Consider the following 23,090-nt stretch of genomic DNA (forward strand, 5'->3'; position numbering starts at 1 on the left):
ATGCATAAAATATCAAAACCAAAGCAAATAATGTGATAAAAAACACCCTTGTTGCACAAATTTGTTGTATTTACATGCATGAGAAAGGCTTCAGGCCTGAAGTCTTTCTTAAATTCAATTATTTTATTGAGAAAAAACCTCTTTCTCAGAGGGAGCTTGTATCTCACAATGTTTTATACTATCAACAGCTGTTCTATTGCTTGTTATCTTGTAGGTTTTTATGCTAACATATATTTTAATATTACCAAACGTGTCTATTGCCTTTAAGAGTTATGTTTTTGTAAACCAAAAATGATGGACTGTTTTCCTGGTGCTCAACGAAGCAATTTTTTAATTTTTGTTTGTTAAAGTTATACATTATGGCCTACCCCCACACATTCTCAAAATATTTATTGACAAGCATCACTTCCGAAACATAGAGCTGTCAACCCCACAGGGAGTTCAATTTTGAGGCCAAACCCATTGTATTTTTACCCATTATTTGTTTTAGCAAAAACCCCAAGTCTGTAACAGAATCATGGTTAAGTTTTGATCTGAAAGCTATTTGATTATAAGCTACATAAGCTACATAAGCTATTGTAAATTGCTACATAATTGGGTTTCAGAATTCAATACTTCAATAACCTATCTTTCTGAAAGTTTGTATATTTACTCAGCGCCTCGAGTACCTCGTTTGTAGATACGTGCGCTATATAAGACTTTAATATTATTATACTATTATAAATTTTATACCAGTACCTTTTCACAAGAAATTATACTATGTCCGTCCGAAAGCCGTTTCACTGATTATAAATATCTCTTTTTGAAATACTGTACAAATTTAGTCATGGCTGTTGATTTGATAGCACTAGAAGCAGTCAAAATAAACAAGCATAAAATCTCTGAACATTAATAATATTTAAAACATTTAACAGAAACCTACCTTACTGAAATATAGTCAAAAGATATTTACATCCACATACAATGTACAATGTAATTTGATTCATTTATTGTTTTCCTTGATGTGTTTATTGAAAACTAATTGCACTTTTCGTAAAATCAATGTTACACCATAGTTCATGATGTTTGTTGAAAATTATTGGAATGAATGTACCCTCCAGAAAAAATAATGATGTGCTACAGTACATTCACGATTTGTCTCTTGAAAACTATAGGATTGGAATGAATTTACTCTTCCAATAATCAATGATGTACCATCCATTTATAATTTTTTTTTCTTGAAAACTAGAAGATTTGAATGAATGTATGTACTCTTCCAGAGCCAACCAATGATGTACTACAGTGTACATGTACCTCTTTATGACATGTTTCTTAAAAACAATTCTCAGATTTTGTATTCCCAGTAGGGATTATTCTTTCTGTGTGGACGGATTTTCTGCGGATTTTCAGCAGTTTCTCAAAGACGTACACACCTTTTGAAATTGAATTTTCAGATTTTTGTTTTTATACAGGATTTAAACAATGTTTTAAAAAACAATATTTTTAAGAATGAATACTGGTATTTACAGTCGAGCTACATATACACTAGGGCTGATTTTCTACCCATGTACAAAAATCTTAATCATTTAATCCTTTTGGCTGAGAATCTGAGACATATAAGTATGATGAATTGGACTGGGGATGTTTTCTGTCGGCTCCTGGGGTCGGAGTTCAGAGGTTATCCAAGATGCATCTTGGACAAGTTGTCGGTGGCGACTAGACCTTTCATGAACCAAGGTTGTTTTTCGGAAGTCCTGATGCATGTAACTCGCTTCAACCGTGCCAGGAGCTCTCGGGCATTCTGAGACTACCGTTGAGGGTAGAGTATAACAATGCTGTACCTGTGGTACGGGTGAGAAGTCTTCTCTACTAGGCAGTTCTGGGAGACGCCTATCTTGACGCAAAGGTCCAGTGAGGTGGTCAGGCTTGATGCTTGGGACTAAATATGGAGGTTCCTGCGAGCAAGCGGGACTCAAATCACCCTGAGAGCTGGAAGAGGAGTACTGTCCTACTTGGCTGTAGAAATCTTCCACTTGGTTCTCGTTTTCGTAGACGGGGAGTTGGTGTGGTTGCATCGGCAGGTTCTGCTGTTGACCACTGATTTGTGCCTGTTGGAGGTACATGCGAGTGCGATGGGCCAGACACTTTAAAATAATGCCAAGCACTAGGACGATAACCGTGAAAGTTGTCCCCCCTGCAATGACATAAATGATCTCATCGCTGAGAGCGGTGTCTGATGATGGTGTATAGGATGACCAGTCTATAGAGTTGTACTGTTCGGTAACAGGTGAATCTGTTTTAGTGGAGGTGATTGTTGGCGTAGAATCTTCTGGTTCTTTGCTCGTGGAGCTTGGGATCAGCCTTGTTAACACTTGAGGGCGACATAGATCAATCCTTGAGATGTTGGCGAGGTTTCGGCCCTGTAAGTTCAACGGGCGTTGACATATCATGTTTGTTTCACTCTCTGCCTGATGATAAAGGATCCACTCACGCAGTGGACTCATTGAGCAAGTGCATGTCCAGTTGTTTTCCCCAAGGTAGAGCTCATCGAGTCCATCAATGGATAAATTCCCAATTCGCTGTAACTTATTGCCGTAAAGGTACAACGTCGTCAATTTTGGCAAGTCTGGGAAGTCTGAGATTGAAGTGATGAGGTTTCCTGACAGGTTCAACTCCTCCAGGTTTTGTAAGCCGTCAAAGACCTTCCCGTCGAGGACTCTAAGTCGGTTGTTCTTCAAGTCGAGGTAGCGAAGCTCCGCCAAGCAACCGAAGATCCCTGGAGGTAGATCAGTCAGAATGTTACTGCTGAGGTGAAGAAACTGTAAGCTAGGGGTGTGCTGAAAGGTTGTATTGGATAGCAAACCAATTCTATTTGCATAGATGTTAAGATTAGTGAGCACGCTTAAGTCTCTTAGAGCATCCGGGTGTACGTCAACGATCTGATTTTCGCTCAGGTCAAGTACCTCCAGCGATATCGCTCCTTGGAAGATTCCGTCCTCCAACGTCTCCAGCAAGTTGTTCTGCAGATACAGCTTGATCAGAGAATCACAGTCTTGGAAAGCTCCCCTGGTGATGTTGCTGATGATGTTGTTCACCAGCGACAGGATGCCAAGGTGTCTGTATCCTCGGAAGCAACCTTCACCAAGGACGCTTAAGCGTCCATCGCGGAGGTCTAAGCTTGTTGATGTTCTGCAGGCTTCCTGAGCGTCAAACAAACAGCGGTTTCGACAGTTGTCCGAAGCTTGGGTTTGGTCCTCACAGATCTCATTGCAATTAGCTGTGCTGGTCGAGACAACTTCACGCATGACACAGAGGAGAGTTGCGCAGATGCCAACCTGGGATACCAGGTTTGAAATCTGACCTGTCGATACCATTATGGAGGCCTTGAACTTCACTCTTGAAGAAGCACAGCAATTTTCCTCCAGCAAGGGACACAGCAATTTTCCTTTAGCAAGGGACACAGCAATTTTCCTCCAGCAAGGGACACAGCAATTTTCCTCCAGCAAGGGACACAGCAATTTTCCTCCAGCAAGGGACACAGCAATTTTTCTCCAGCAAGGGACACAGCAATTTTCCTTTAGCAAGGGGCACTCTATGAGGGTAATGTCAATTTGTTTTGGAAATTTGCAAAGTGCTCCATAGTTTTGGTTCCAAAATCTTCGGAACAACGGAATTAGTGAAATGTTCCAATTGAAATGTTCCAGGGCAAGTTTTTGTTACTCTGTTACAGTTGCCTTTTCAGGAAAAAAATCAGGCCTGTCCTCGAGAGAACAGAATAATCATGGGCAGCACATGTGGAGTCCCCTTGATGCCCTTTGAAATGTTCGAAAGGGCAAGTTTTTGTTCCACTGTATGAGTTTCCCTTAAACAAGACCAGGCTTGTCCTCAAGAAAATAGAAGAATTATGGGCAGCACATGTGGAGTCTAAGCAGATTGCTATGTCCTAGTCGTAGGTGTTAATCAGCCATAGCAAAACACTTGCAAAGTTTTGAAGGTGAAGTACAAACAAACTCTGAAACTTTTCATTTCCGTAAAAGTCATAGTTGTGGACATATTGTCCTTTAGCTGAAAATCAATACGACATTTAGATAGAACAGAACCTTTAAGTTCTACAAATGATCAAACACCCTATTAATCCATTGAAGATTTGTACCTGATATGCAACCAACCAGTAGTGCTTGGAACTTTCGAAATTTATTTCAGTCATTTGATACTTAAAAAATGAAACGCCCCCTGATATGGCATGATGTACTAGAACTTGGCAACTGACACTATGATGTACCTCAAACAAAAACATCAAAACCTGTCCAGATGATTCATTTTCAGCTAATTTGGTTTTGTATACAAAAACTTCTACAAAATAAAGTTCCCACAGAAAGATATTTGGCTGTGGAAAGTAAAAGTCTGATAAATGCGTGGGAAAAAGAAGTTTTTACTTTCGGAGTGCCAAATCCCTCAAGATTTATGTCAAGAGAAAAAGAGTTTAATCCCAAAGAACCTGAATAAAAAAAAATAAACTGCGCCACGAAAGTGACACCAAAATATCAGTTTAGAGTTTTTTGACATAGTGTGAGAATTTTTTTTTACATCGGTTTCGGTTTGTCTTTAAACTTCAGAGTTATGGAGACTTCAATGTGTTTAGAATTAACAATAACATCTTTAAACCACATTCGAACTAGAAAGAAAAACACAACTATGAAACTGATTTCCGCTTCGCTTAATTTTAATTTATTTATTTATTTATTTCAATAAAAAAATGCTACTTCCTTTGTTTATGAATTTTTGGTATTGGTTTATTCACATTCCTCTTGTGGCCAATAGGCCAAATTCCGACTATGCTGCAATAGATGTTTAAATTTGCATCTGTGATAAATAATATTTATTTTTGTTTTACGTTCACATATTTTATATATAGGATTTGAGGCATTGCATGGTGAGGTATCAATATATATTTGGTTTGCGGTAACACCATGTGTGTATCTACTTGCCAGGCATAGTTTGTTCTTAGAGAACTGTCTTGCTTAATTGTACTACCGTGGAGTAGATAGATGTTCGGGGGTTTTGGAGACTTCTTAGTTCTGAAAAGAACTGTCCTGCTTTTTAACTACTACCCTGGCGGATGGTATAGAAAATAGGCTGGGACTACTACTTTAGCTTATAGGATTGTGATAAACTGTACTACCGCAGAGTCAGCTCTGAAATTGGTCTCAAACATATTTTATACCGATGATTATGAAAACTTTTTTTCCAATTGGAAACTTGTAGAATTTTTTTCCAAATTATGTCTAATATCTTCCTGCGGAATTAAAAAGTTGTCCTATGAAAAGATCAGTCAAACTTACACTGGTTGTTCATGTATCCAACACAGAGATTGTTCATACTGTGGAAAGGTATTTAGTTAGCTACTTTTAAAGGCAGTGGACACTATTGGTAATAACTCAACATATTTATTGGCATAAAACCTTTCTTGGTGACGAGTAATGGGGATCTGTTGAATAGGATAAAACATTGTGAGAAACGGCTCCCTCTGAAGTAACGTAGTTTTCGAGAAAGAAGTAATTGTTTGACAATTACCAATAGTGTCCAGTGTCTTTAACTGTATTCCTTCTTCATGTCTACTTGATAAAAACCTTGTGTCTTTCATTCCATGGCATTTACTGGCAGGCAAGATACTACACAGGACATAGGAGAACGTTTCAGTTTTCACATTTCAGTTTTCTTTTATTGCGCAAGAATTAACCTTACAAAACCAAGAATTGTACAAAATAACAGCTTTCTTTGAGACAATAACGGCACATGTGAATTATTAATTTATAGACATAACATCGTTTTTCAGCTCAGAGCTGATTTAAAGGCACTGTACATGTTTGGTAATTGTCAAAGACCAGTGTTCTCACTTCGTGTATCCGCAATCATAAGCATAAAATAACAAGCCTGTGAAAATTTGGGCTCAATTGGTCATCGAAGTTGTGAGAAAATTATTTAAGAGAAAACACCCTTGTTGGACGAATTTGTGTGCTTTCAGAAAGGAATAAAAGACTTCTTGCTAGAAGTCTTTTATAATTTTAGTGAGAAATTACCTCTTTCTCAAAAACTACGTTACTTCCGAGTGAGTCGTTTCCCACAATGTTTTATACTTTCAACAGCTCTCCATTGCTCGTTACCAAGTAAGGGTTTTATGTTAATAACTATTTTCAGTAATTACCAAACGTGTACCTTCCCTTTAAGTGAGTTGCAAATGCACAAAAACTCATAGCCAGAATATTAACAACATTTACTGAGCTTAATATTACGTTTCTAAGTGCAATGGCCCTACAAAACTACTGGGTAAACCTAGAAAAACGCCAATAATTCTTATTTATAATGTACATTATTTATGAAATGTTCCAGATAAACCTTTTTAAACCAAACATTACATATACATCATGTAAAAAACAAATTCAACGTTCTACTGCCAAACTTGCGACATTTTGGTCCAGAGTGCTCCACATTTCAATCTGAGAAACATTTGTGCTTGAAACGTTTCTCAGACTGTGTATTCCATTTATGGAATATTCTTCCTGTATGGTCAAACCACTCCAGATTTTCAGCGAAATCTCAAAAACACTAACACCTTTTAAAATGAAGCATTTAACAGGAGTATGCCAGTTTTCATGCCCCAAATTTTGAATCTGAGACTCAGATTGTGTAGAAGTCCTATTGAGGTTTATTCTTCCTGCTTGGATGTAACAGATTGTCGGTGATATCTCAAGAACACTTCCATCTTTTGAATTGAAGAATTATACAGGAATATTTCACTATGAAGTAATGTGGTAAACATAAACCAGTTTTTTATGCCCCAAGATTTACACAATCTGAGACTCAGGCCGAATCCGAATTGGCGGCTACAGCTACGGCTACGGCTGTTGCTTAGGGTATTGCTAAGGACGTCCTATACCTAAACGCAAGGTGGCGCGGAAATCTAGCTGTAGCCGTAGCTGTAGCCGCTAATTCGGACACGGCCTGAGATTGTGTAAATCCTAGGCTGTATTGAATAACCCCATTGTTGCTATGAAAGTGGCCATATTGTAGGGCAGGCCATATGCACGTCAAAACGCACACATCAATGAAGCACACAGCATTCCCGGTTTGATTTTTATGGCACATGCACGCACATGTACATGCTCACAGACACCATGTTGTGGGCAAGTGTTTGAATGGTAACGTCATATTCGATACGGTCTATTGAGGTTTATTCTTCCTACGGTCTATTGAGGTTTATTCTTCGACATAACCACTCCAGACTTTCGACAAAACATGTATCTCACAAACACAACCACCTTATAAATGAAATTTTCACAAGTTAGTTTTATTTATACGTACATTATCTACAAGTATAGCGTTAAACAACCGAACAGTTCTAAAAAACAAAGGCGTACTTTGCCGAGCAGAGAAGAGCTGTTGATAGTATTTATAAAATCTTGCGAGAAATGGCTCCCTCTGAAGTAACATAGATTTTGGGAAAGGGGTAATTTCTCACTTAAATATTTGAATCTGAGAAAGACTTCAGGCCTGAAGCCTTTCTCAGGCATCTGAAAGCACAAAAATTTGTGCAGCAAAGGTGTTTTTCATTCATTATTTTCTTGCAACTTCTATGACCAATTGGGTCCAAACTTTCACAGGTTGGATATTTCATGCATGTTGGGACACCAAGTGTGACCTGTGCCTTTTAAGAAATATTAAACTGGTTTAAAAAGCTGGCATATCTGGATATGAACTAAAGCTACTTTTAGTAAAAAGCATAGCGATATACTACTTACAAATGTATAAAATTATAAATTCAATTGATTTGATTGGTTTTCCGAACTAGAAATTCATTTCAAAAACAGGAATTCTCTGGTTGCACAAGTTGGTCAAGTTCAGAAAGTATAAAATACAAAACTTAAAGGCAATATTAAAAGTATTCAAAAGTTTCAAAAAAGTTTGACCTGAGAACACATCTATTTAAAACCTTTTTTCTTATAAAACTATATTTATCAAATAAACCACAAGGGATACAGACTAGGAAAAAACTTTAAACAATTTGGCATTGACAGAGCGGGATTTGAACTAACGACCTCCAGATTAACAATCCAAAACTATAATTAGAAATGAAAAGTTAAAATTCTTAAAATCTAAACTATATTTTTAAAGGAAATACTTATAAAAAAGCACAGCATTCTTTGTAAACCTCTAAAATTGTATTGGCGGAAAGTATTACATGATGTTAAATTATTGGTAAAAACAATGTGATTAGTTTCAATCTGAGAGTTTGCTCATCAATTTCATCCCAGTACCAGTCCTCCGGAGAAATATGTCCATCTGTTGATCTTAACAAATTATTGCTATGTAGATTACTTTCATATATAGGATTTGAGGCATTGCATGGTGAGGTATCAATGTATATTTGGTTTGCGGTAACACCATGTGTGTATCTACTTGCCAGGTAGAGTTTGTTCTTAGAGAACTGTTTTGCTTTATTCTTCTGCCGCGGAGTAGATAAGTGGGTGTTCAGGAGACTTCTCAGTTCTGAAAAGAACTGTCCTGCGTTTAACTATAACCAGGGCGGATGGTATAGAAAATAGACTTGGACTACTACTTCAGCTTATAGGATCGTAATTAACTGTACTGCCGCGGAGTCAGTTCTGAAATGGTCTCAAGGTTTCGACTAGCTTGCTCAAGTCATCGTCAGGATTACTTTCTCTTTTGAGAACTTGTCTTGCTATTTATCGCTGAGTAGATTTTCGGATTTTAGGGAGACTTCTCAGTTCTGAAAAGAACTGTCCTGCTTATTAATTACACTTAAATAGGTGTCTGGGCAGAAGGTAGGAAGTCAGCCAGGACTAGTACCTTTTGCTTCGGATCAAGGAGACTATTAACTCCACTGTCATCAAGGGAGGTCTTAATTGGTCTCAATGTTTCCACTGCTATTTCTGTACCCGATCTCAATTTCAAAAAAAAAAACCTTCAAAGCATGAAATACATTTCTTTTTTTTTCATCCATTCGTAAAATATTGCTTATAAAAAACAATGATTGTATACTGAAAGTCATTGCGTTTTAATCTTAATTTCAGTCATAATGAATATTTTGTACAACATTTTTGTTTAAAAATCAGTTTGTTTATATTCTTTAATTTGGCAAGATACTGCACTTATGATGGACTATTTGTACAATTGTTAACAGTCAACACACATGTATATAAAACAAAAATTACAACCTTTTTTTGTAAAGTGTTAATTATTATAATCAAAAACTTAAGTACACAGCAAAAGGTAAGTCAAAATATAACTCACAAAAGACAAGTCAGTAAAAGTTAAAAAATTATAAAAAATACTCAAAGCCTTCATTACAAATTACTTGAAACAACTTTTTAAAACCCTGCCAGAGGCAATAAGCTAAAAATACAGTAAAGATATGTTAACTGATGGTTGAAGGGCGAGGTTACCAGCACATACACCCTGGGCCTTCTATATTCAGGACACTCTAGCCATTACAAGATCCTCTGGAAAATGACATGTACGACAGTGTGGACTTCATCCTCTAGACCATGGAGAAATCTTTACCAAAGCAGTACTGAGGGATTCATTCTCTAGACCAAGGGAAGACACAGACCCACTACCCTAGCCCTTTAATTGCCATCAAGCAAAGAGACTTCAAACCCTCTGCAATGTTACACCAACAAGTACAGTGTTTCTTCATTCTCTAGACCAAGGGAAGACCCAAGCGCCAGACCCACTACCCTAGCCCTTTAATTGCCATCAAGCAAAGAGACTGTAAACCCTCTGCAATGTTACACCAAAAAGTACAGGGGTTCTTCATTCTCTAGACCAAGGGAAGACACAGACCCACTACCCTAGCCCTTTAATTGCCATCAAGCAAAGAGACTTCAAACCCTCTGCAATGTTACACCAACAAGTACAGGGGTTCTTCATTCTCTAGACCAAGGGAAGACCCAAGCGCCAGACCCACTACCCTAGACCTTTGATTGCCATCAAGCAAAGAGACTTCAAACCCTCTGCAATGTTACACCAACAAGTACAGTGGTTCTTCATTCTCTAGACCAAGGAAAGACCCAAGACCCAGACCCACTACCCTAGCCCTTTAACTGCCATCAAGCAAAGAGACTTCAAACCCTCTGCAATGTTACACCAACAAGTACAGGGGTTCTTCATTCTCTAGACCAAGGGAAGACCCAGACCCACTACCCTAGCTCTTAATTTAAGTGTAAACCCTCTTTATATGTAACAACACCCAGGAAGAACCTGGGGGTGCTGCCTCCTTTACACCTGTTGGCCTTGGGTTGGGATCCAGAATTGGGTGAAGTGCTCATGTTTGATTTGGCTTGGACTGTGCTGTGGGGTTTCTAGTGGACTTGGGCTCAGATCTGCTTCTATCCCAAGGTCCTGATAGTCATATCCAGGGAGCGCAGGAGCTGGATACATCATATCGAGGTTGCTGCTGTACCCCTCTGGTATGGTAACAGCTTGATAACCATCTTGGGTATGCTTGTAGGATGGGGCTCTGTGAAGCTGTTCTCTTTCCAGCTTAGGTATTGGACCTGACGGTGGTAGTGGCCTGAAGCCAAACAGTGGTTCGCTGGATTCAAAACTGTTGATGTGGTGTGGATATGCATTCCAAGACCCTGGAATGGCATTATCATTATTGCTGAAGCCCTCGTGTAATACGAAGGCGGGGTCACGGGGCGGGGGTTGAGACGGGATGGATGAATAAGAATCCTCGGTGACGTGCTTCTTCTGACGTTTCATCGTCGCCGCATCCAGCTGCTGGTGGTATCGCTCAGTGCGCCAGGCGAGGCACCTGATGATGACACACATGGCGAGGACAATAACAGAGACTGTGACACCAGCGGCAAGGACATAGACAATGGCATCATCGAGCCCAAGAAACAGGTACCTCTTCTGGGGCACATGAAGGTCTTGATCGTCATTATTGTGTCCGCTGTCTACATTGTGCCTTCCGCTGGTTGCTGACGTCCGGGGCATCAATGTCTGAAAGGGCCCTTTATTAGTGCGCCTTGTAGCGGCTTCAGACTTAGTTGGTGTAGATGCAGGGATATGACCCAGCCCAACATCTCCCCGACAGAGTTCTTCCCTTAAGATCAAGTCCAGGAGTTTGCCTTCTAGATGTTGCGGCGAATGACATGTCAAGTCTACTTTACTGGCGTCAACACCCTCATCTGACTTATGACGTTGGATCCATTCACGAATTGAGTTCATGGAACAAGTGCAGGATAAGTTGTTCTGCCCCAAGTAGAGTTCATCAAGTCCTTCTACCATTTCTGACAAGCTGCTGATTTCCCGCATCTCGTTATTATAAAGGTCAAGTATCTTCAAGTTGGGTAAAGTTGGAAAGGCGTTTATTGAAATGAGGAGATTACCAGACAAGTCTAACTCTTCTAGATTCTGTAAAGGATCAAAGGTTCCACTCTCTATGATGTTAAGGTTATTGTTCATTATGTTCAGATAAATAAGATCTGACAAATCGGCAAAGATTTGTGGAGAGAGATTTGTCAGTAAGTTATCGCCCATGTGGAGATATTTCAACAAAGGGGTGTGTCGGAAAAGCCCTGCGGGTAATTGACTTATTTCATTAAGACCAATGTACAGACCAGTGAGGGCGCCGAGTCCACGAAAAGCATCTTGATGAAGTTGATTTATGCTGTTCTGATTCAGGAAAAGTCGTTCCAGAGATGAACTGCCCTCAAATGCTCCCTCCTCTACGCTTTCTAACAAGTTGAACTGCAAGTAGATGTACAATAACGAATCGCATTCATCGAAAGCTCCACTGTTTATCTCGGAGATGGTGTTGAACTCCAGGTCAAGATAGCGCAGATCTCGAAATCCCGTAAAATTTCCCACCGTGAGGATTTTAAGTCTGTTGTTCCGAATATCCATGGATACCGCGGTCTTGTACTCAAGCGGGATCTCCTCCAAATCGCGGTTGCGGCAGTTTGCGTCTAACGCCCATTCGGTGAACTCACAGGTTTGATTGATCGTAACATCTTCAGATGCTCCTAGATGTGCTGCAGATACAAGACTCATAAAGACTAAGGTGAGGTTTCTGATGATGCAATATGTCATCTTGCATACTAGATGCTTCCTGCTGGGGGGAAAAAACAAAAAACAAAAACAATCTTTTTAAAACTAGGTTTTCGCATTTTTTGCTGTCTCGAATGTTCGGCCATTACATGCTGAGTGGTACCACATTGCTATAATCAACAGTATTCTGCAATTATGCTGTAAACAGAAGAAAAATACCCGGATGTCAGACAAAAGAGTAAAATTTCACAAACTCGCGTGTAAGTCCAAATTGTATGTTTACTCGCGACTAACTACATATATACTGCAGTTTGGCGGGTCAATGACGCAGTCTTCGCGTAGGTGGTGTGGCATGTTTGTCTGACAGCCTGGTATTTTAAGAAAAAGTGACGTCATTAGTGCAGGGTGCTATTGGAAATGCACAAAAGAGTTACCTTGTGCGATCCAGAGCATTGCCTGGCAGGCAAGATACTACATCCATGTTTAGTGTAACGTAGTGTATGGAAAGGTTTGCGGTAACACCATGTAATGACTATCTCTAATGAGTTGGGGTGGTACTGAAAAGAACCGTTGGATTAACTCGACGTTTCGATCAGTATGCTCTGATCATCTTTCTCTTTCTTTCTCTGTCTATTTCCACCATGCAAAGTTTCAAGTCCTATTTATAACGTATGGACTGGTGTAAAAGCTAACAGACTAGTGAAATAACAAGCTAACTGGTACTGCTGGCCAGACTCTAAAAACATCTCAAAGTTCTGCTTAGCAGCATTCGATTCATACCTTTAAAAGGGGTAAAGTTAGATCTTTTTCTCGTGAAATTCTAGTTAAGCCGATCTTCATTCGGATAGTTGTCCAGAAGTGGATCCCAAATATGTCAAGCACTGTCCTCCTTGAAGACCTAAGAGGATGAGACAAATAATTGATTAGTTTAATTCTTGGTTCTTAGCACTAGTTCGTTCTGCTGTTGTGAAGTTAAAGGCAGTGGACACTATTGGTAATTACTCAAAATATTTATCAGCATAAAACCTCTCTTGGTAGCTATAGTAATGTCGAGAAGTTGATAGTATAGAACCTTGTGAGAAACGGCTCCCTCTGAAGTGACGTAGTTTTCGAGAAAGAAGTAGTTTTTTACGAATTTGATTTCAAGACCTCAAGTTTAGAATTTGAGGTCTCGAAATCAAGCATCTGAAAGCACACAACTTCGTGTGACAAGGGTGTTTTTTATTTTCATAGTTATCTCGACGACCAATTGAGCTCCAATTTGAACAGGTTTGTTATTTTATGCATATGTTGAGATACACCAAGTGAGAAGACTGGTCTTTGACAATTACCAATAGTGCCCATTGTCTTTAATAACTAGATTCCTCCTCGATCCACTAAGCAAAAGTAGTAGTATTCCCAGTCGATTTCGTACCTTCTGCCAATGTAGCAGTTACAAAAGCAGGACAATTTTTGTAAGAACTGAGAATTAGTCTCCTGAATTCTGAAAATCTACTCAGTGGTCCTAGAGAAGTGTCCCAATTTCCGAAAAATCTACTCTACTGTACATAGAGTAGATAGCAAGACAAGTTCACCAAATAACATAATCTACCAAGCAAGTAGATAAACATATGGTGTTTCTTCAAACCAAATATACATTGATACCTCACCATGCCATGCCTCAAATCTCATTATAGTTTTAGTTCTTAGATTCTAAGTTTTATTTATTCGGATGCAAATTTAACATCTAATAATTTGATTATGAAATCTGGTTATATAAGTTCATACCAGCACCAATTTTCCAGAGAATTATTTCCATCTGAAATATAAGTCAAGGAAAAAGCCGTTAAAGACTCCCCTTTCCCCAAATCACAAATGCTTATTTCTATTGCCGCAATCAAAATAACAATGTTAGTTGACATGCACAAAATCAACGAAAAATATGTTTATTATTTCAAACACACACACACACACACACAAAAATATATCAAATTTGATGAGGTCTTCACCTGCCGTCGATTTCACAAAACTCTTCCTAACTTAGGACGAGTCCCAACCCTGCACTGTAGCATGCAGACCTTAAGATTAATCCTAAGTTAGGAAGAGTTACTCGTCCTAACTGGAGATAAGACGAGTCCTAACTCTTTGTGAAAACGATGGCTGGTGGTTTAAAGGTAGCTTAGTGATAATAAAGAAAAAACATTTTAGTAACTCATCCAAAACCCATAAGTAGTTTACCTTTAAAACATTCACAACAGAGAACAACTTCAGTTTTAAAGTTGAGCCAAACTTGGCAAGAAAACAACTGGGTTATTTCCCGATGAACCAGTTCTGTTAATTCTACACTGGCTTTATAGTATAACAAGAACTTTTGGGGCAGTTTCATTTGGTTTGATTTCAGTTGTTGTGGGTGTGAAGCCAAGGACTCTCAGAAAAGCGAACTAAATCACTGTATTATAGCCAAGAACCCAATGGAGAGAAGACAAGGAATGGAGTTTCAGTTTTAGATGTGGAAAGAAAACCCTAGAAGAGGGTATTGAAACTCAACAATATACAATTGATCTCTGTACTGTTTGGTTTTAAGCTACGAAACCGAGACTCGAAAGGAGGAAGTTTTTTGCATTTAATAATAATGGTTATAACAATTTCTTATAGACCGTGACAATGCGCTTTACATTAAGTGCCCTGCAGTAATGAGTAACGAGTACCCCAACCTAATGAGTAACCCAACCTAACTTAGAATGGGTTCAATGTGTTCTAACGTCTTCAGATACGGAACTGAACTCGTCCTAAGTCTTAAGATTAATCCTAAGTTAGAAAGAGTTTGGTGAAATCTACAGCAGTCCATAGTGTACATTGTTGTGACTTATATATGCCCCACCCACTTTTTGCTTAGCATAGAAATTTGCAAAGCAGTATTTTTCTGCTCAGCAGCTTTGCGTAATTTGGCCCTGATCACTCAAGTAAATGGGACCAATTCCATGACTACATTGAAATATTAGAAGAGTGTTAAGTTTAAGATAATGCAAGAATGAGTATAAGAAGCCAGAGAGATTTTCTCAGCCGCCGAGTTTTGAATGACTTGAATGTTTCAGAGTTGTGAGTTTGGGCATTCCATTAATGAAACTAAGGCAGTAGTTCTTTTGCAAAGTACTTACCAACTGTGGGAGTTCAGAAAATTGTACAGTTTGTTGGTCAAATCCTAGCAGGTTTGTCTTTCTCAAGGTAAACTATGAATTGGAAACACCCTGGAAAATGTACTGTAACACTGTACATTGAGACCACGCAGGAAGCTAAATAAAAATTGACAATTTGAACAAGGCACTCCATTGGCTCATTGCAGAAGAATGCCATGCGTAGGTTTCACTTCTCTGGTCATAAATAGTATTTGTATATAGCTCACTACTCAATAGTGGGAATTCCCTCTCAGCAATAACAGGAAATAGTGGTTTGATAACTGGTAACTCCAAAACCAAAAGCGGCAGCAAACTAAAACTTTGGATTTATTTGTTTGGTATGATGATGTATCACTCTAATTTTTTAGAAGAAGATCTGAGAACCCATGAATCACCACTTGGTACACTATTACAGGGACTCTTAAAGAGACTCTTAAACATCCAAAAACATCCAATGACCGAACAAATGGGTCTGTTTTATTTCTGCAGTGTTGGTTTCTTCCTCGGTTGCAACAACAACCCCCGATGGGTTGGTTGTGACAATATTTATGTGCAGAGAATTGCTAGTTCATTCCTAAATTTCCATAATATTCAATCTAAGAAGTGTTGAATTTGACCTTTTTCAAAGTATAATTTCCTGGGCGATGTAAAGGACCATTTATTTTTGACAAAGGCCTGGAATTACACAACTGAGGTAAAACAACATAAATTCTCGTTAGCACTAACAAAATTCCTTGGAAATCCCCATAAAAGTTTGTTTGACCTTGCTAACACTAATAACAGTAACAGGGCATTTTGTATTGTCTAAGTATGTGAAGGGGGCAACATTGGCAGCCTATAACATACAGTATTTTCCTGCAAGGTGTACATGTGGGACTATGTTTGAACTATGAGACCTACTCCTTTTTATAACTGTCTGGTTGGGAAACCACAAATATTTGGGGATGATCTCAACTCAAGGGTTTTTCTGAACTTCTAGGAAAACAATTCCCTGATTAGAACCATTGAAAATAATATCAAGGAAAAAAAAGAGTTGGAAATTCCCAATGTTGCCCTTGCCCTCAGGGTTGAAACATGAAGAAGGAAATTAAAGAAGTTTCTTTTTCCTCGATTTGTTTTTAATGTCCTGTTTGTATCATAGGCAGGCCTCAAATAACCCATGGCACCCACAGCAATTTCCGAGGTGCCCTTTGCAAAGTACCAAAACAAATTTACATTTTCCTCATAGAAGTGCCCCTTACCAAAGGAAAACTGCTGTGCCCCTTCAAGAATGAGATTCAAGGCCCTCATAATTATATGCACTTCCTATTTTCCAATCAAAGAGGAATACCACCACTTTAATTACAGAAATACATCTGTGTTTAAAGCCATTATACACTTTCGGTAAACAGTATTGTCCAAGGCCCACACTTCGTGTATCACGACTTATATATAAAATAACAAACCTGTGAAAATTTAGGCTCAATCGGTCATCGGAGTCGGGAGAAAATAACGGGAAAACCCACTCTTGTTTCCGCGCGTTTCGCCGTGTCATGACATGTGTTTAAAATAAATCCGTAATTCGCGCTAACGAGAATTTATATTGTTTTAATGTTTTCTCAAAAAGTAAAGCATTTCATGGAAAAATATTTCAAGAGAAGTATTTCACCATTAACTTCTGTAACCCTGTAAATTATTTGTAAATCTGTCAACTTTTTTCTTTCTGTACCGAAAGTGTATAATGGCTTTAAAAATAAATTCCATACATCAAGTGTGGACATTCTATTTATATCTTGTGGTTAAGAAAAATACCTCCTTCAGGGCTGTATGCTTCGTTTTTGAAAGGGCAAGGGCACCAAGGCAATTTCTCTTTGGCAAAGGGCACCCTATGAGGAAATTGTAAATTTCTACTGGAGCATTTCAAGGGCACCAAGGCAATGACAAGGGGCAACGGAGGCAATCGCCTCCGTTGCCTCCGTGAAGTATCAGGCCTGCTCCTTAGAAAAACCACTCCCATTTCCATATGAGAAGTTGATATGAGATGCGAAGTGACTTTGACTTTGAGAGGTCAAGACCCAGTAAATTCTTATGAACACGCGTCATGTTTCTAATATAGTTCTGGAAAGAATTGGTCCAAGCAAAATTTGAAGCTTGTTGTGGTCGAGAGGTCTCGTACAGAGACAATCTCATGTCTTGATGGCTGAGTCATCAGAATGTAATTTCAAATCTTTGGTAAGATGGTTAAGTAAAATTGCTTCTCCGGACCCAAATACGTAATACAGCAAGTTGGTGGCTCTTAAAGGGAACATGCCATTGGTGTTTCTGGAAAGGTTTGATTGTTTTAATGCTATGTGAACATTTTATTTCAAAAGCTGGTAGCAGAGAGGCTGTTAGGAGAAATAATCTGTATTGGAATAGAAAGAACCACAACCAAAGGATTGTTTCTGACAGTAATATTCTCAAATTCGTATTTTGGGGGATACAAATGATTCTCAAATTACTTCAAACTATCGCTGTATTTTTAACCAATTAAGTTTTTATTGCAATTAATTTTGGGAGTGATTACCAAATGTAGGCTATTGTATACCTTCCCTTTCACTCCTGATGCTTTTAATAATGTCTTGACCACAACAATGGTGATGACTCAATCCATACATAAAGGCCCATGTAATAAGCAAGACAATGTACCGCACTGTGTCTGTGAGCTGACAGCTGAAACATTAATATTCTACCTGAGTGAAACGCTATGATCTATAATTGATGGTTCATATATGAAACTTGACAAGGTTTTTGTAATCCCTTTCATTTCCATTAAAAGAGAAGCATGTCATTTGTTCGTTTGGCATTTGGGGACTTCCTTCTGGCTTTTGGATGAATCATAATGATCTATGTATCATGAATGAGTCACCTACAGTATGTCTCCCAACATTAAGATTGTTTTTACTAGTACACTGAGTCAGAGACGCCAACAGAATCATGCCAACATACATGATTAGCCATTACAATTTTGAGTTGTGAGTACACCGCTACGATCATACTCAAATAATGATAAACACGCCGTCCAATGGAAATATACTAATAAACAATGTATCATGATAAAATAGAAGAAAAGCTTTAAATGTAGACTGCTGTGTGGTATGATAGCACCGAATTCATACAGGTTTTGGCCTTTAATAGGTTACCAATTCTTTAAACTGTTGCTCTCAAATTTGCGACCACCTTTTGGGAAATGAAATAAACATTGTTGGTAAAAGCTTTTAATGTTGAGTTATGTGTGGTAGGATAGCACCGAATTTATACGCCTTTTCGTGCTTATTTATGTACCAATTCTTTAAACTATTTCACTTGTATAAAAAGCAACCACCTTTTTAGAAATGAAATTTCACAAGCTGGTTTTATTGTAAAACCATCAAATGGTTCCAAAAATCAAAGGTACACTAGCTTTCCCTTTAATATCAATACTTGTGTAGTGGTTTCACGCATTACTTGATGTATTCTATATGCTCCGTTGTAGCGTATATGGGAGACATTTGGGGACTGGTAGGGGTGTTGTGTTGGATTAACCCCTTTGCACCACTTTTGGCAGCTTGGGGTTGTATTATGCTCCCCAGGGAGTCGAGAGAGTTAGGAAAATGGTTTAGGTATCTGCCTGATGAACAGAAATAATAATATTGTAAAGCGCTTTGATCAAGCTTCTAGGATATGTGTGCTATATAAGAACCAAGCATTATTGTTATTTGCACCGTATATAGAAGGTATCAGGCCTTGAAATAACCCACAGTACCCACAGCAATTACAGTGGTGCCTTGTGCATTTGCTATGGTGCCCTGTGCATTTGCTGTGGTGCCCTTTGCAAAGTTCCAGTACAAACTTAAACTTTCCTCATATAAGTGCCCCTTATTACCAGGGCCCAATTTGAGAGAGCTGCCTAAGCATAAAACAGTGCTGAGCACAAGAAAATTATGCTAACCAGAATGAGGTTACCAGCCAAACTACCTTTCATGTGACATATACACATTGTGAAATTGAAATTGGGCCCAGAGGAAAACTGCTTTGCCTCATCAAGAATGAAATTCAAGGACCTGAGCAAGTATTGTTACAGTAAGTTTAATGAAACATTAGCAGACTTAATTATGTACTACATTACAAACTGTACAAAACTTACCGGTTTCTTTTTCCAACCTTCTTGAGTGACAGAAATAATTATAATTCTGACTATTCGCACAGAACAGTACTTCTTTAAAAAGCATCCACTGTTGAACACTTTCAGTAAACATCACATGGAAATTGTGACATTTCAAAAGAAACTGAGTTTGTTTCCTGAATTAGCATCTGACACCAAAGGTGAGGCAATTTGAATTGTTTGTCAGGATGATTTGCACAACTCATACACTTTGTATTTCTCTACAAAATGTGTTGTTTTAGTCCACAATCTGTCCAGGGTCGCCGAAAAACAATCTAGGCTGGTGATGGTGGGATAGTCAATAAGGCACGATATTCTTTCTACTTTAAAGGCACTGGACACCTTTTGTAAATGTCAAGTACAAGTATTTTCAATAGGAGACTTTCCAACACTAGGTGGCAGCAGACATACCGGGTAAATTTCTATTGTTTACGTAGTTCTGAACATGCGCATAATTATGAGAACAATGGATTTACCCGGTAAGTCTGCTGCCCTCTATCGTCCCAGAAAGTCTCCCATTGGTTTAACCCAACATATATGCACAAATAATGCACAATGATAATTTTGGCTCAGTTGGTCAATGAAGTTGCAAGAGAATGATGAAAGAAAAACGCTTCAGCTGAAGTCTTTTATTATTTGAGTGAGAAATTACCTCTTTCTCAAAAAGTATGTTGCTTCAGAGGGAGCCATTTCTCACAATATTTTATACTATCAAAAGCTTTCCATTGCTCGTTACCAAGATGCTAACAACTATTTTGAGTAATTTTCAATAGTGTGTAGTTCCTTTAAGTCTAACTTGCTTTTTTGTTTGTCCCGTTTAATGGTAAAAAAAATCAACAAAATTGCAATTAAAAGCAGTAAACACTATTGGTAATTGTCAAAGACCAGTCTTCTCACTTGCTGTATCTCAAAATCTATGCATAAAATAACAAACCTGTGAAAATTTGAGCTCAATCGGTCATCGAAGTAGAGAGATAATAATGAAGGAAAAAACACCCTTGTCAGACGAAGTTGTGTGCTTTCAGATGCTTGATTTCGAGACCTCAAATTCTAAATCTGAGGTCTCGAAATCAAATTCGTGGAAAATTACTTCTCTCTCGAAAACTACTCCATTTCAGAGGGAGACGTTTCTCACAATGTTTTATACTACCAACCTCTCCCCATTACTCGTTACCAAGTAAGGTTTTATGCTGATCAATATTTTGAGTAATTACCAATAGTGTCCACTGCCTTTATATCTATCCTGAAAAGTCTAATCCATAAAAGACTATGTAGGTCAGCCCCTGTACTCATTAAATGTTCCTACTGAGTATACAGCGCAATTGAAACACAATATAAGTTATCACACAAGCGCGAGTGGAATACGGAGTTGGATATGGGACGCAGACGCACTATATTTTTTACGAATTTATCTTCCAGTCCCACATGCAACGCGCCAAGTTTAAAATTTCAGAACGTTATTTCGCGATGAACAGCATGCTCGCACACAAAGTTTAGAATGTATTTTTTGCACTGTCCGTATACGGAGCTTGACGCATTGACATTCACAATACGCACTGTGTAATAAAAACAGAGGAAGTAGGATACAAAACAGAGGAAGTAGTATATATGTTTTTATCCCCCTAGTAGTTCGAGCATCTGATTGGTGGATTAGCGCGTACTGGAAGATAAATAATATTATTCCTAATTTTTTAACCTTTCAAGGGGCCTTGATGCAGTGACTAATCAGGGTTTTGGAGGCAACTGCCTCTGTTGCCTCCATGAATCATCACACAAAAATCATGAATTATTCATAAATTACTCATAATTTTTGCTTTTTACATTATACACTTAAACTAGATAAGATACAAACTTTATTACACCACACTAGGGATATTAAAACTGGCCTTGATTCAAGCAGTTCAGACAAAAACACTATGTCAAATTAAGAACAAAAACTGATGGATAGATTCAACAGATACAAGAAAGACAAAATACAAACATTCAATGTTGGGTTTAAAAGATTTCTAATTGGGTTTTTTTAGTATACAAAGTTCCATATTCATGAAGGAGAAACCAAGTCCAATGTGGATAATTGAGCAGGTTTTTATCTTGTAGTAATACAAAAATTAATTAAGACATGCTTCTAGTCTTTTAAGTTAGAAGATCGACTTCCTTTGTTTGAAGCACTGCATGAAACAAAAGAATTAGTACAAACTATGTAGAATAGAGGGCAGTGTAATTATCATTATCGTATATTTTGCTGTACTGAATATTACAAAAACTTCAACAACCCCAAATAAGCATAGAGCTAAAACAATTCAAACAATGTATCCAGTGAAATTCAACATTAAACTTACCCTAATGCCTGCAGAATATCCGAACCTTCTAATGTTGTTGGCAACATACATTTTGTATGGGCGGGAAACCATGAATTATGGTCGGATTGGACCATTTTGAAATGGGGGCGATTCAGTGTTAAAGTGATGATTGTTTATTCTTCCCTGTAAGTGTTCCATCCAAACATTATAGAGTGACCCTTGTGAGCGTTTAGTTGAAATGTATTTTGATTGAAAGAAAGCAGGCTGTGTCCAGCTATTGTTTTGAAATTTGAATCTAAAATGCTCATAATAGATATTAAATTTGCATCGGGATAAAGAATATTAATTTGGTTTTTACCCATACACCGATGTGTGTTAGCACTGTATACTCAGTACTTTCCCGAGTCATGTGAAAAACTATCACAGGCATGTTACTCGGTGGGATTCGAACCCACGACCTTTGCAATTCTAAAGCAGTGTCTTACCAACTAGACTACCGAGGTTGCCCGGCAGCTAGAGGCAGTTCGAATCCTATGTTTTGGCAGCGGGTACCGCAATGATATTATAGATGTTAAATTTGCATAAGAATATTAATTTTGTGTTTTTACCCATACACCGATGTGTGTTAGCACTGTATACTCAGTACTTCCCCGAGTCCTGTGAAAAAATATCACAGGCATGTTACTCGGTGGGATTCGAACCCACGACCTTTGCAATTCTAGAGCAGTGTCTTACCAACTAGACTACCGAGGTTGCCCGGCAGCTAGAGGCAGTTCGAATCCTATGTTTTGGCAGCGGGTACCGCAATGATATTATAGATGTTAAATTTGCATAAGAATATTAATTTTGTGTTTTTACCCATACACCGATGTGTGTTAGCACTGTATACTCAGTACTTTCCCGAGTCATGTGAAAAAATATCACAGGCATGTTACTCGGTGGGATTCGAACCCACGACCTTTGCAATTCTAGAGCAGTGTCTTACCAACTAGACTACCGAGGTTGCCCGGCAGCTAGAGGCAGTTCGAATCCTATGTTTTGGCAGCGGGTACCGCAATGATATTATAGATGTTAAATTTGCATAAGAATATTAATTTTGTGTTTTTACCCATACACCAATGTTTGTTAGCACTGTATGAGTACTTCCCGAGTCCTGTAAAAAAATATCACAAAACATCAAAAATATATAAAATGCTAAAAAAAATTTAGGTTCACTCTTGTTGAATACATAAAATCAATCATTTGTGTACCATTTACGTACTAAAAATAGATCATATGTGTACAACCTTGGCTCTGAAAACGTCAACAGACTATTTTTTAAGAGGGGGACAAAAATGTTGGGTCCGGACACACTGGACCCACCCCTGGACCCACCCCATGGATCCGGGCCAGAAGTGAAGCTTTCTGGGGGGGGGG

The 23,090-nt window shown here is 38.4% G+C and overlaps 1 protein-coding gene across 1 annotated transcript; it reads right to left on the reverse strand.

Annotated features, from left to right (window-relative positions):
• Positions 1 to 61: 61 nt before the first annotated feature.
• On the reverse strand, positions 62 to 21,892 carry LOC117301071. The gene is made up of 3 exons (XM_033784951.1): positions 21,714 to 21,892; positions 10,285 to 12,118; positions 62 to 3,392 (listed from the first exon to the last, which is right to left on the reverse strand). The coding sequence occupies exons 1-3, from the start codon at positions 21,806 to 21,808 to the stop codon at positions 1,566 to 1,568; spliced, it is 3,756 nt and encodes a 1,251-aa protein (XP_033640842.1). The 5' UTR covers positions 21,809 to 21,892; the 3' UTR covers positions 62 to 1,565.
• Between the last annotated feature and the right edge of the window lie 1,198 nt (positions 21,893 to 23,090).

This window comes from Asterias rubens, chromosome 16 (genome assembly GCF_902459465.1).
Source record: "Asterias rubens chromosome 16, eAstRub1.3, whole genome shotgun sequence".
In the NCBI taxonomy this organism is placed as follows: domain Eukaryota; kingdom Metazoa; phylum Echinodermata; class Asteroidea; order Forcipulatida; family Asteriidae; genus Asterias; species Asterias rubens.

What these genes read in the sequence shown, in the direction of transcription:
- LOC117301071 (XM_033784951.1), bottom strand. Translation starts at nt 21,808, where the DNA reads ATGGTCCAATCCGACCATAATTCATGGTTTCCCGCCCATACAAAATGT. An exon ending in GATATTCTGCAGGCATTAGG is followed by an intron (nt 12,119 to 21,713) that starts GTAAGTTTAATG and finishes TCCCCCCAGCAG; the next exon opens with GAAGCATCTAGTATGCAAGA. An exon ending in TCCCAACCCAAGGCCAACAG is followed by an intron (nt 3,393 to 10,284) that starts GTGTAAAGGAGG and finishes CTGGAGGAAAAT; the next exon opens with TGCTGTGCTTCTTCAAGAGT.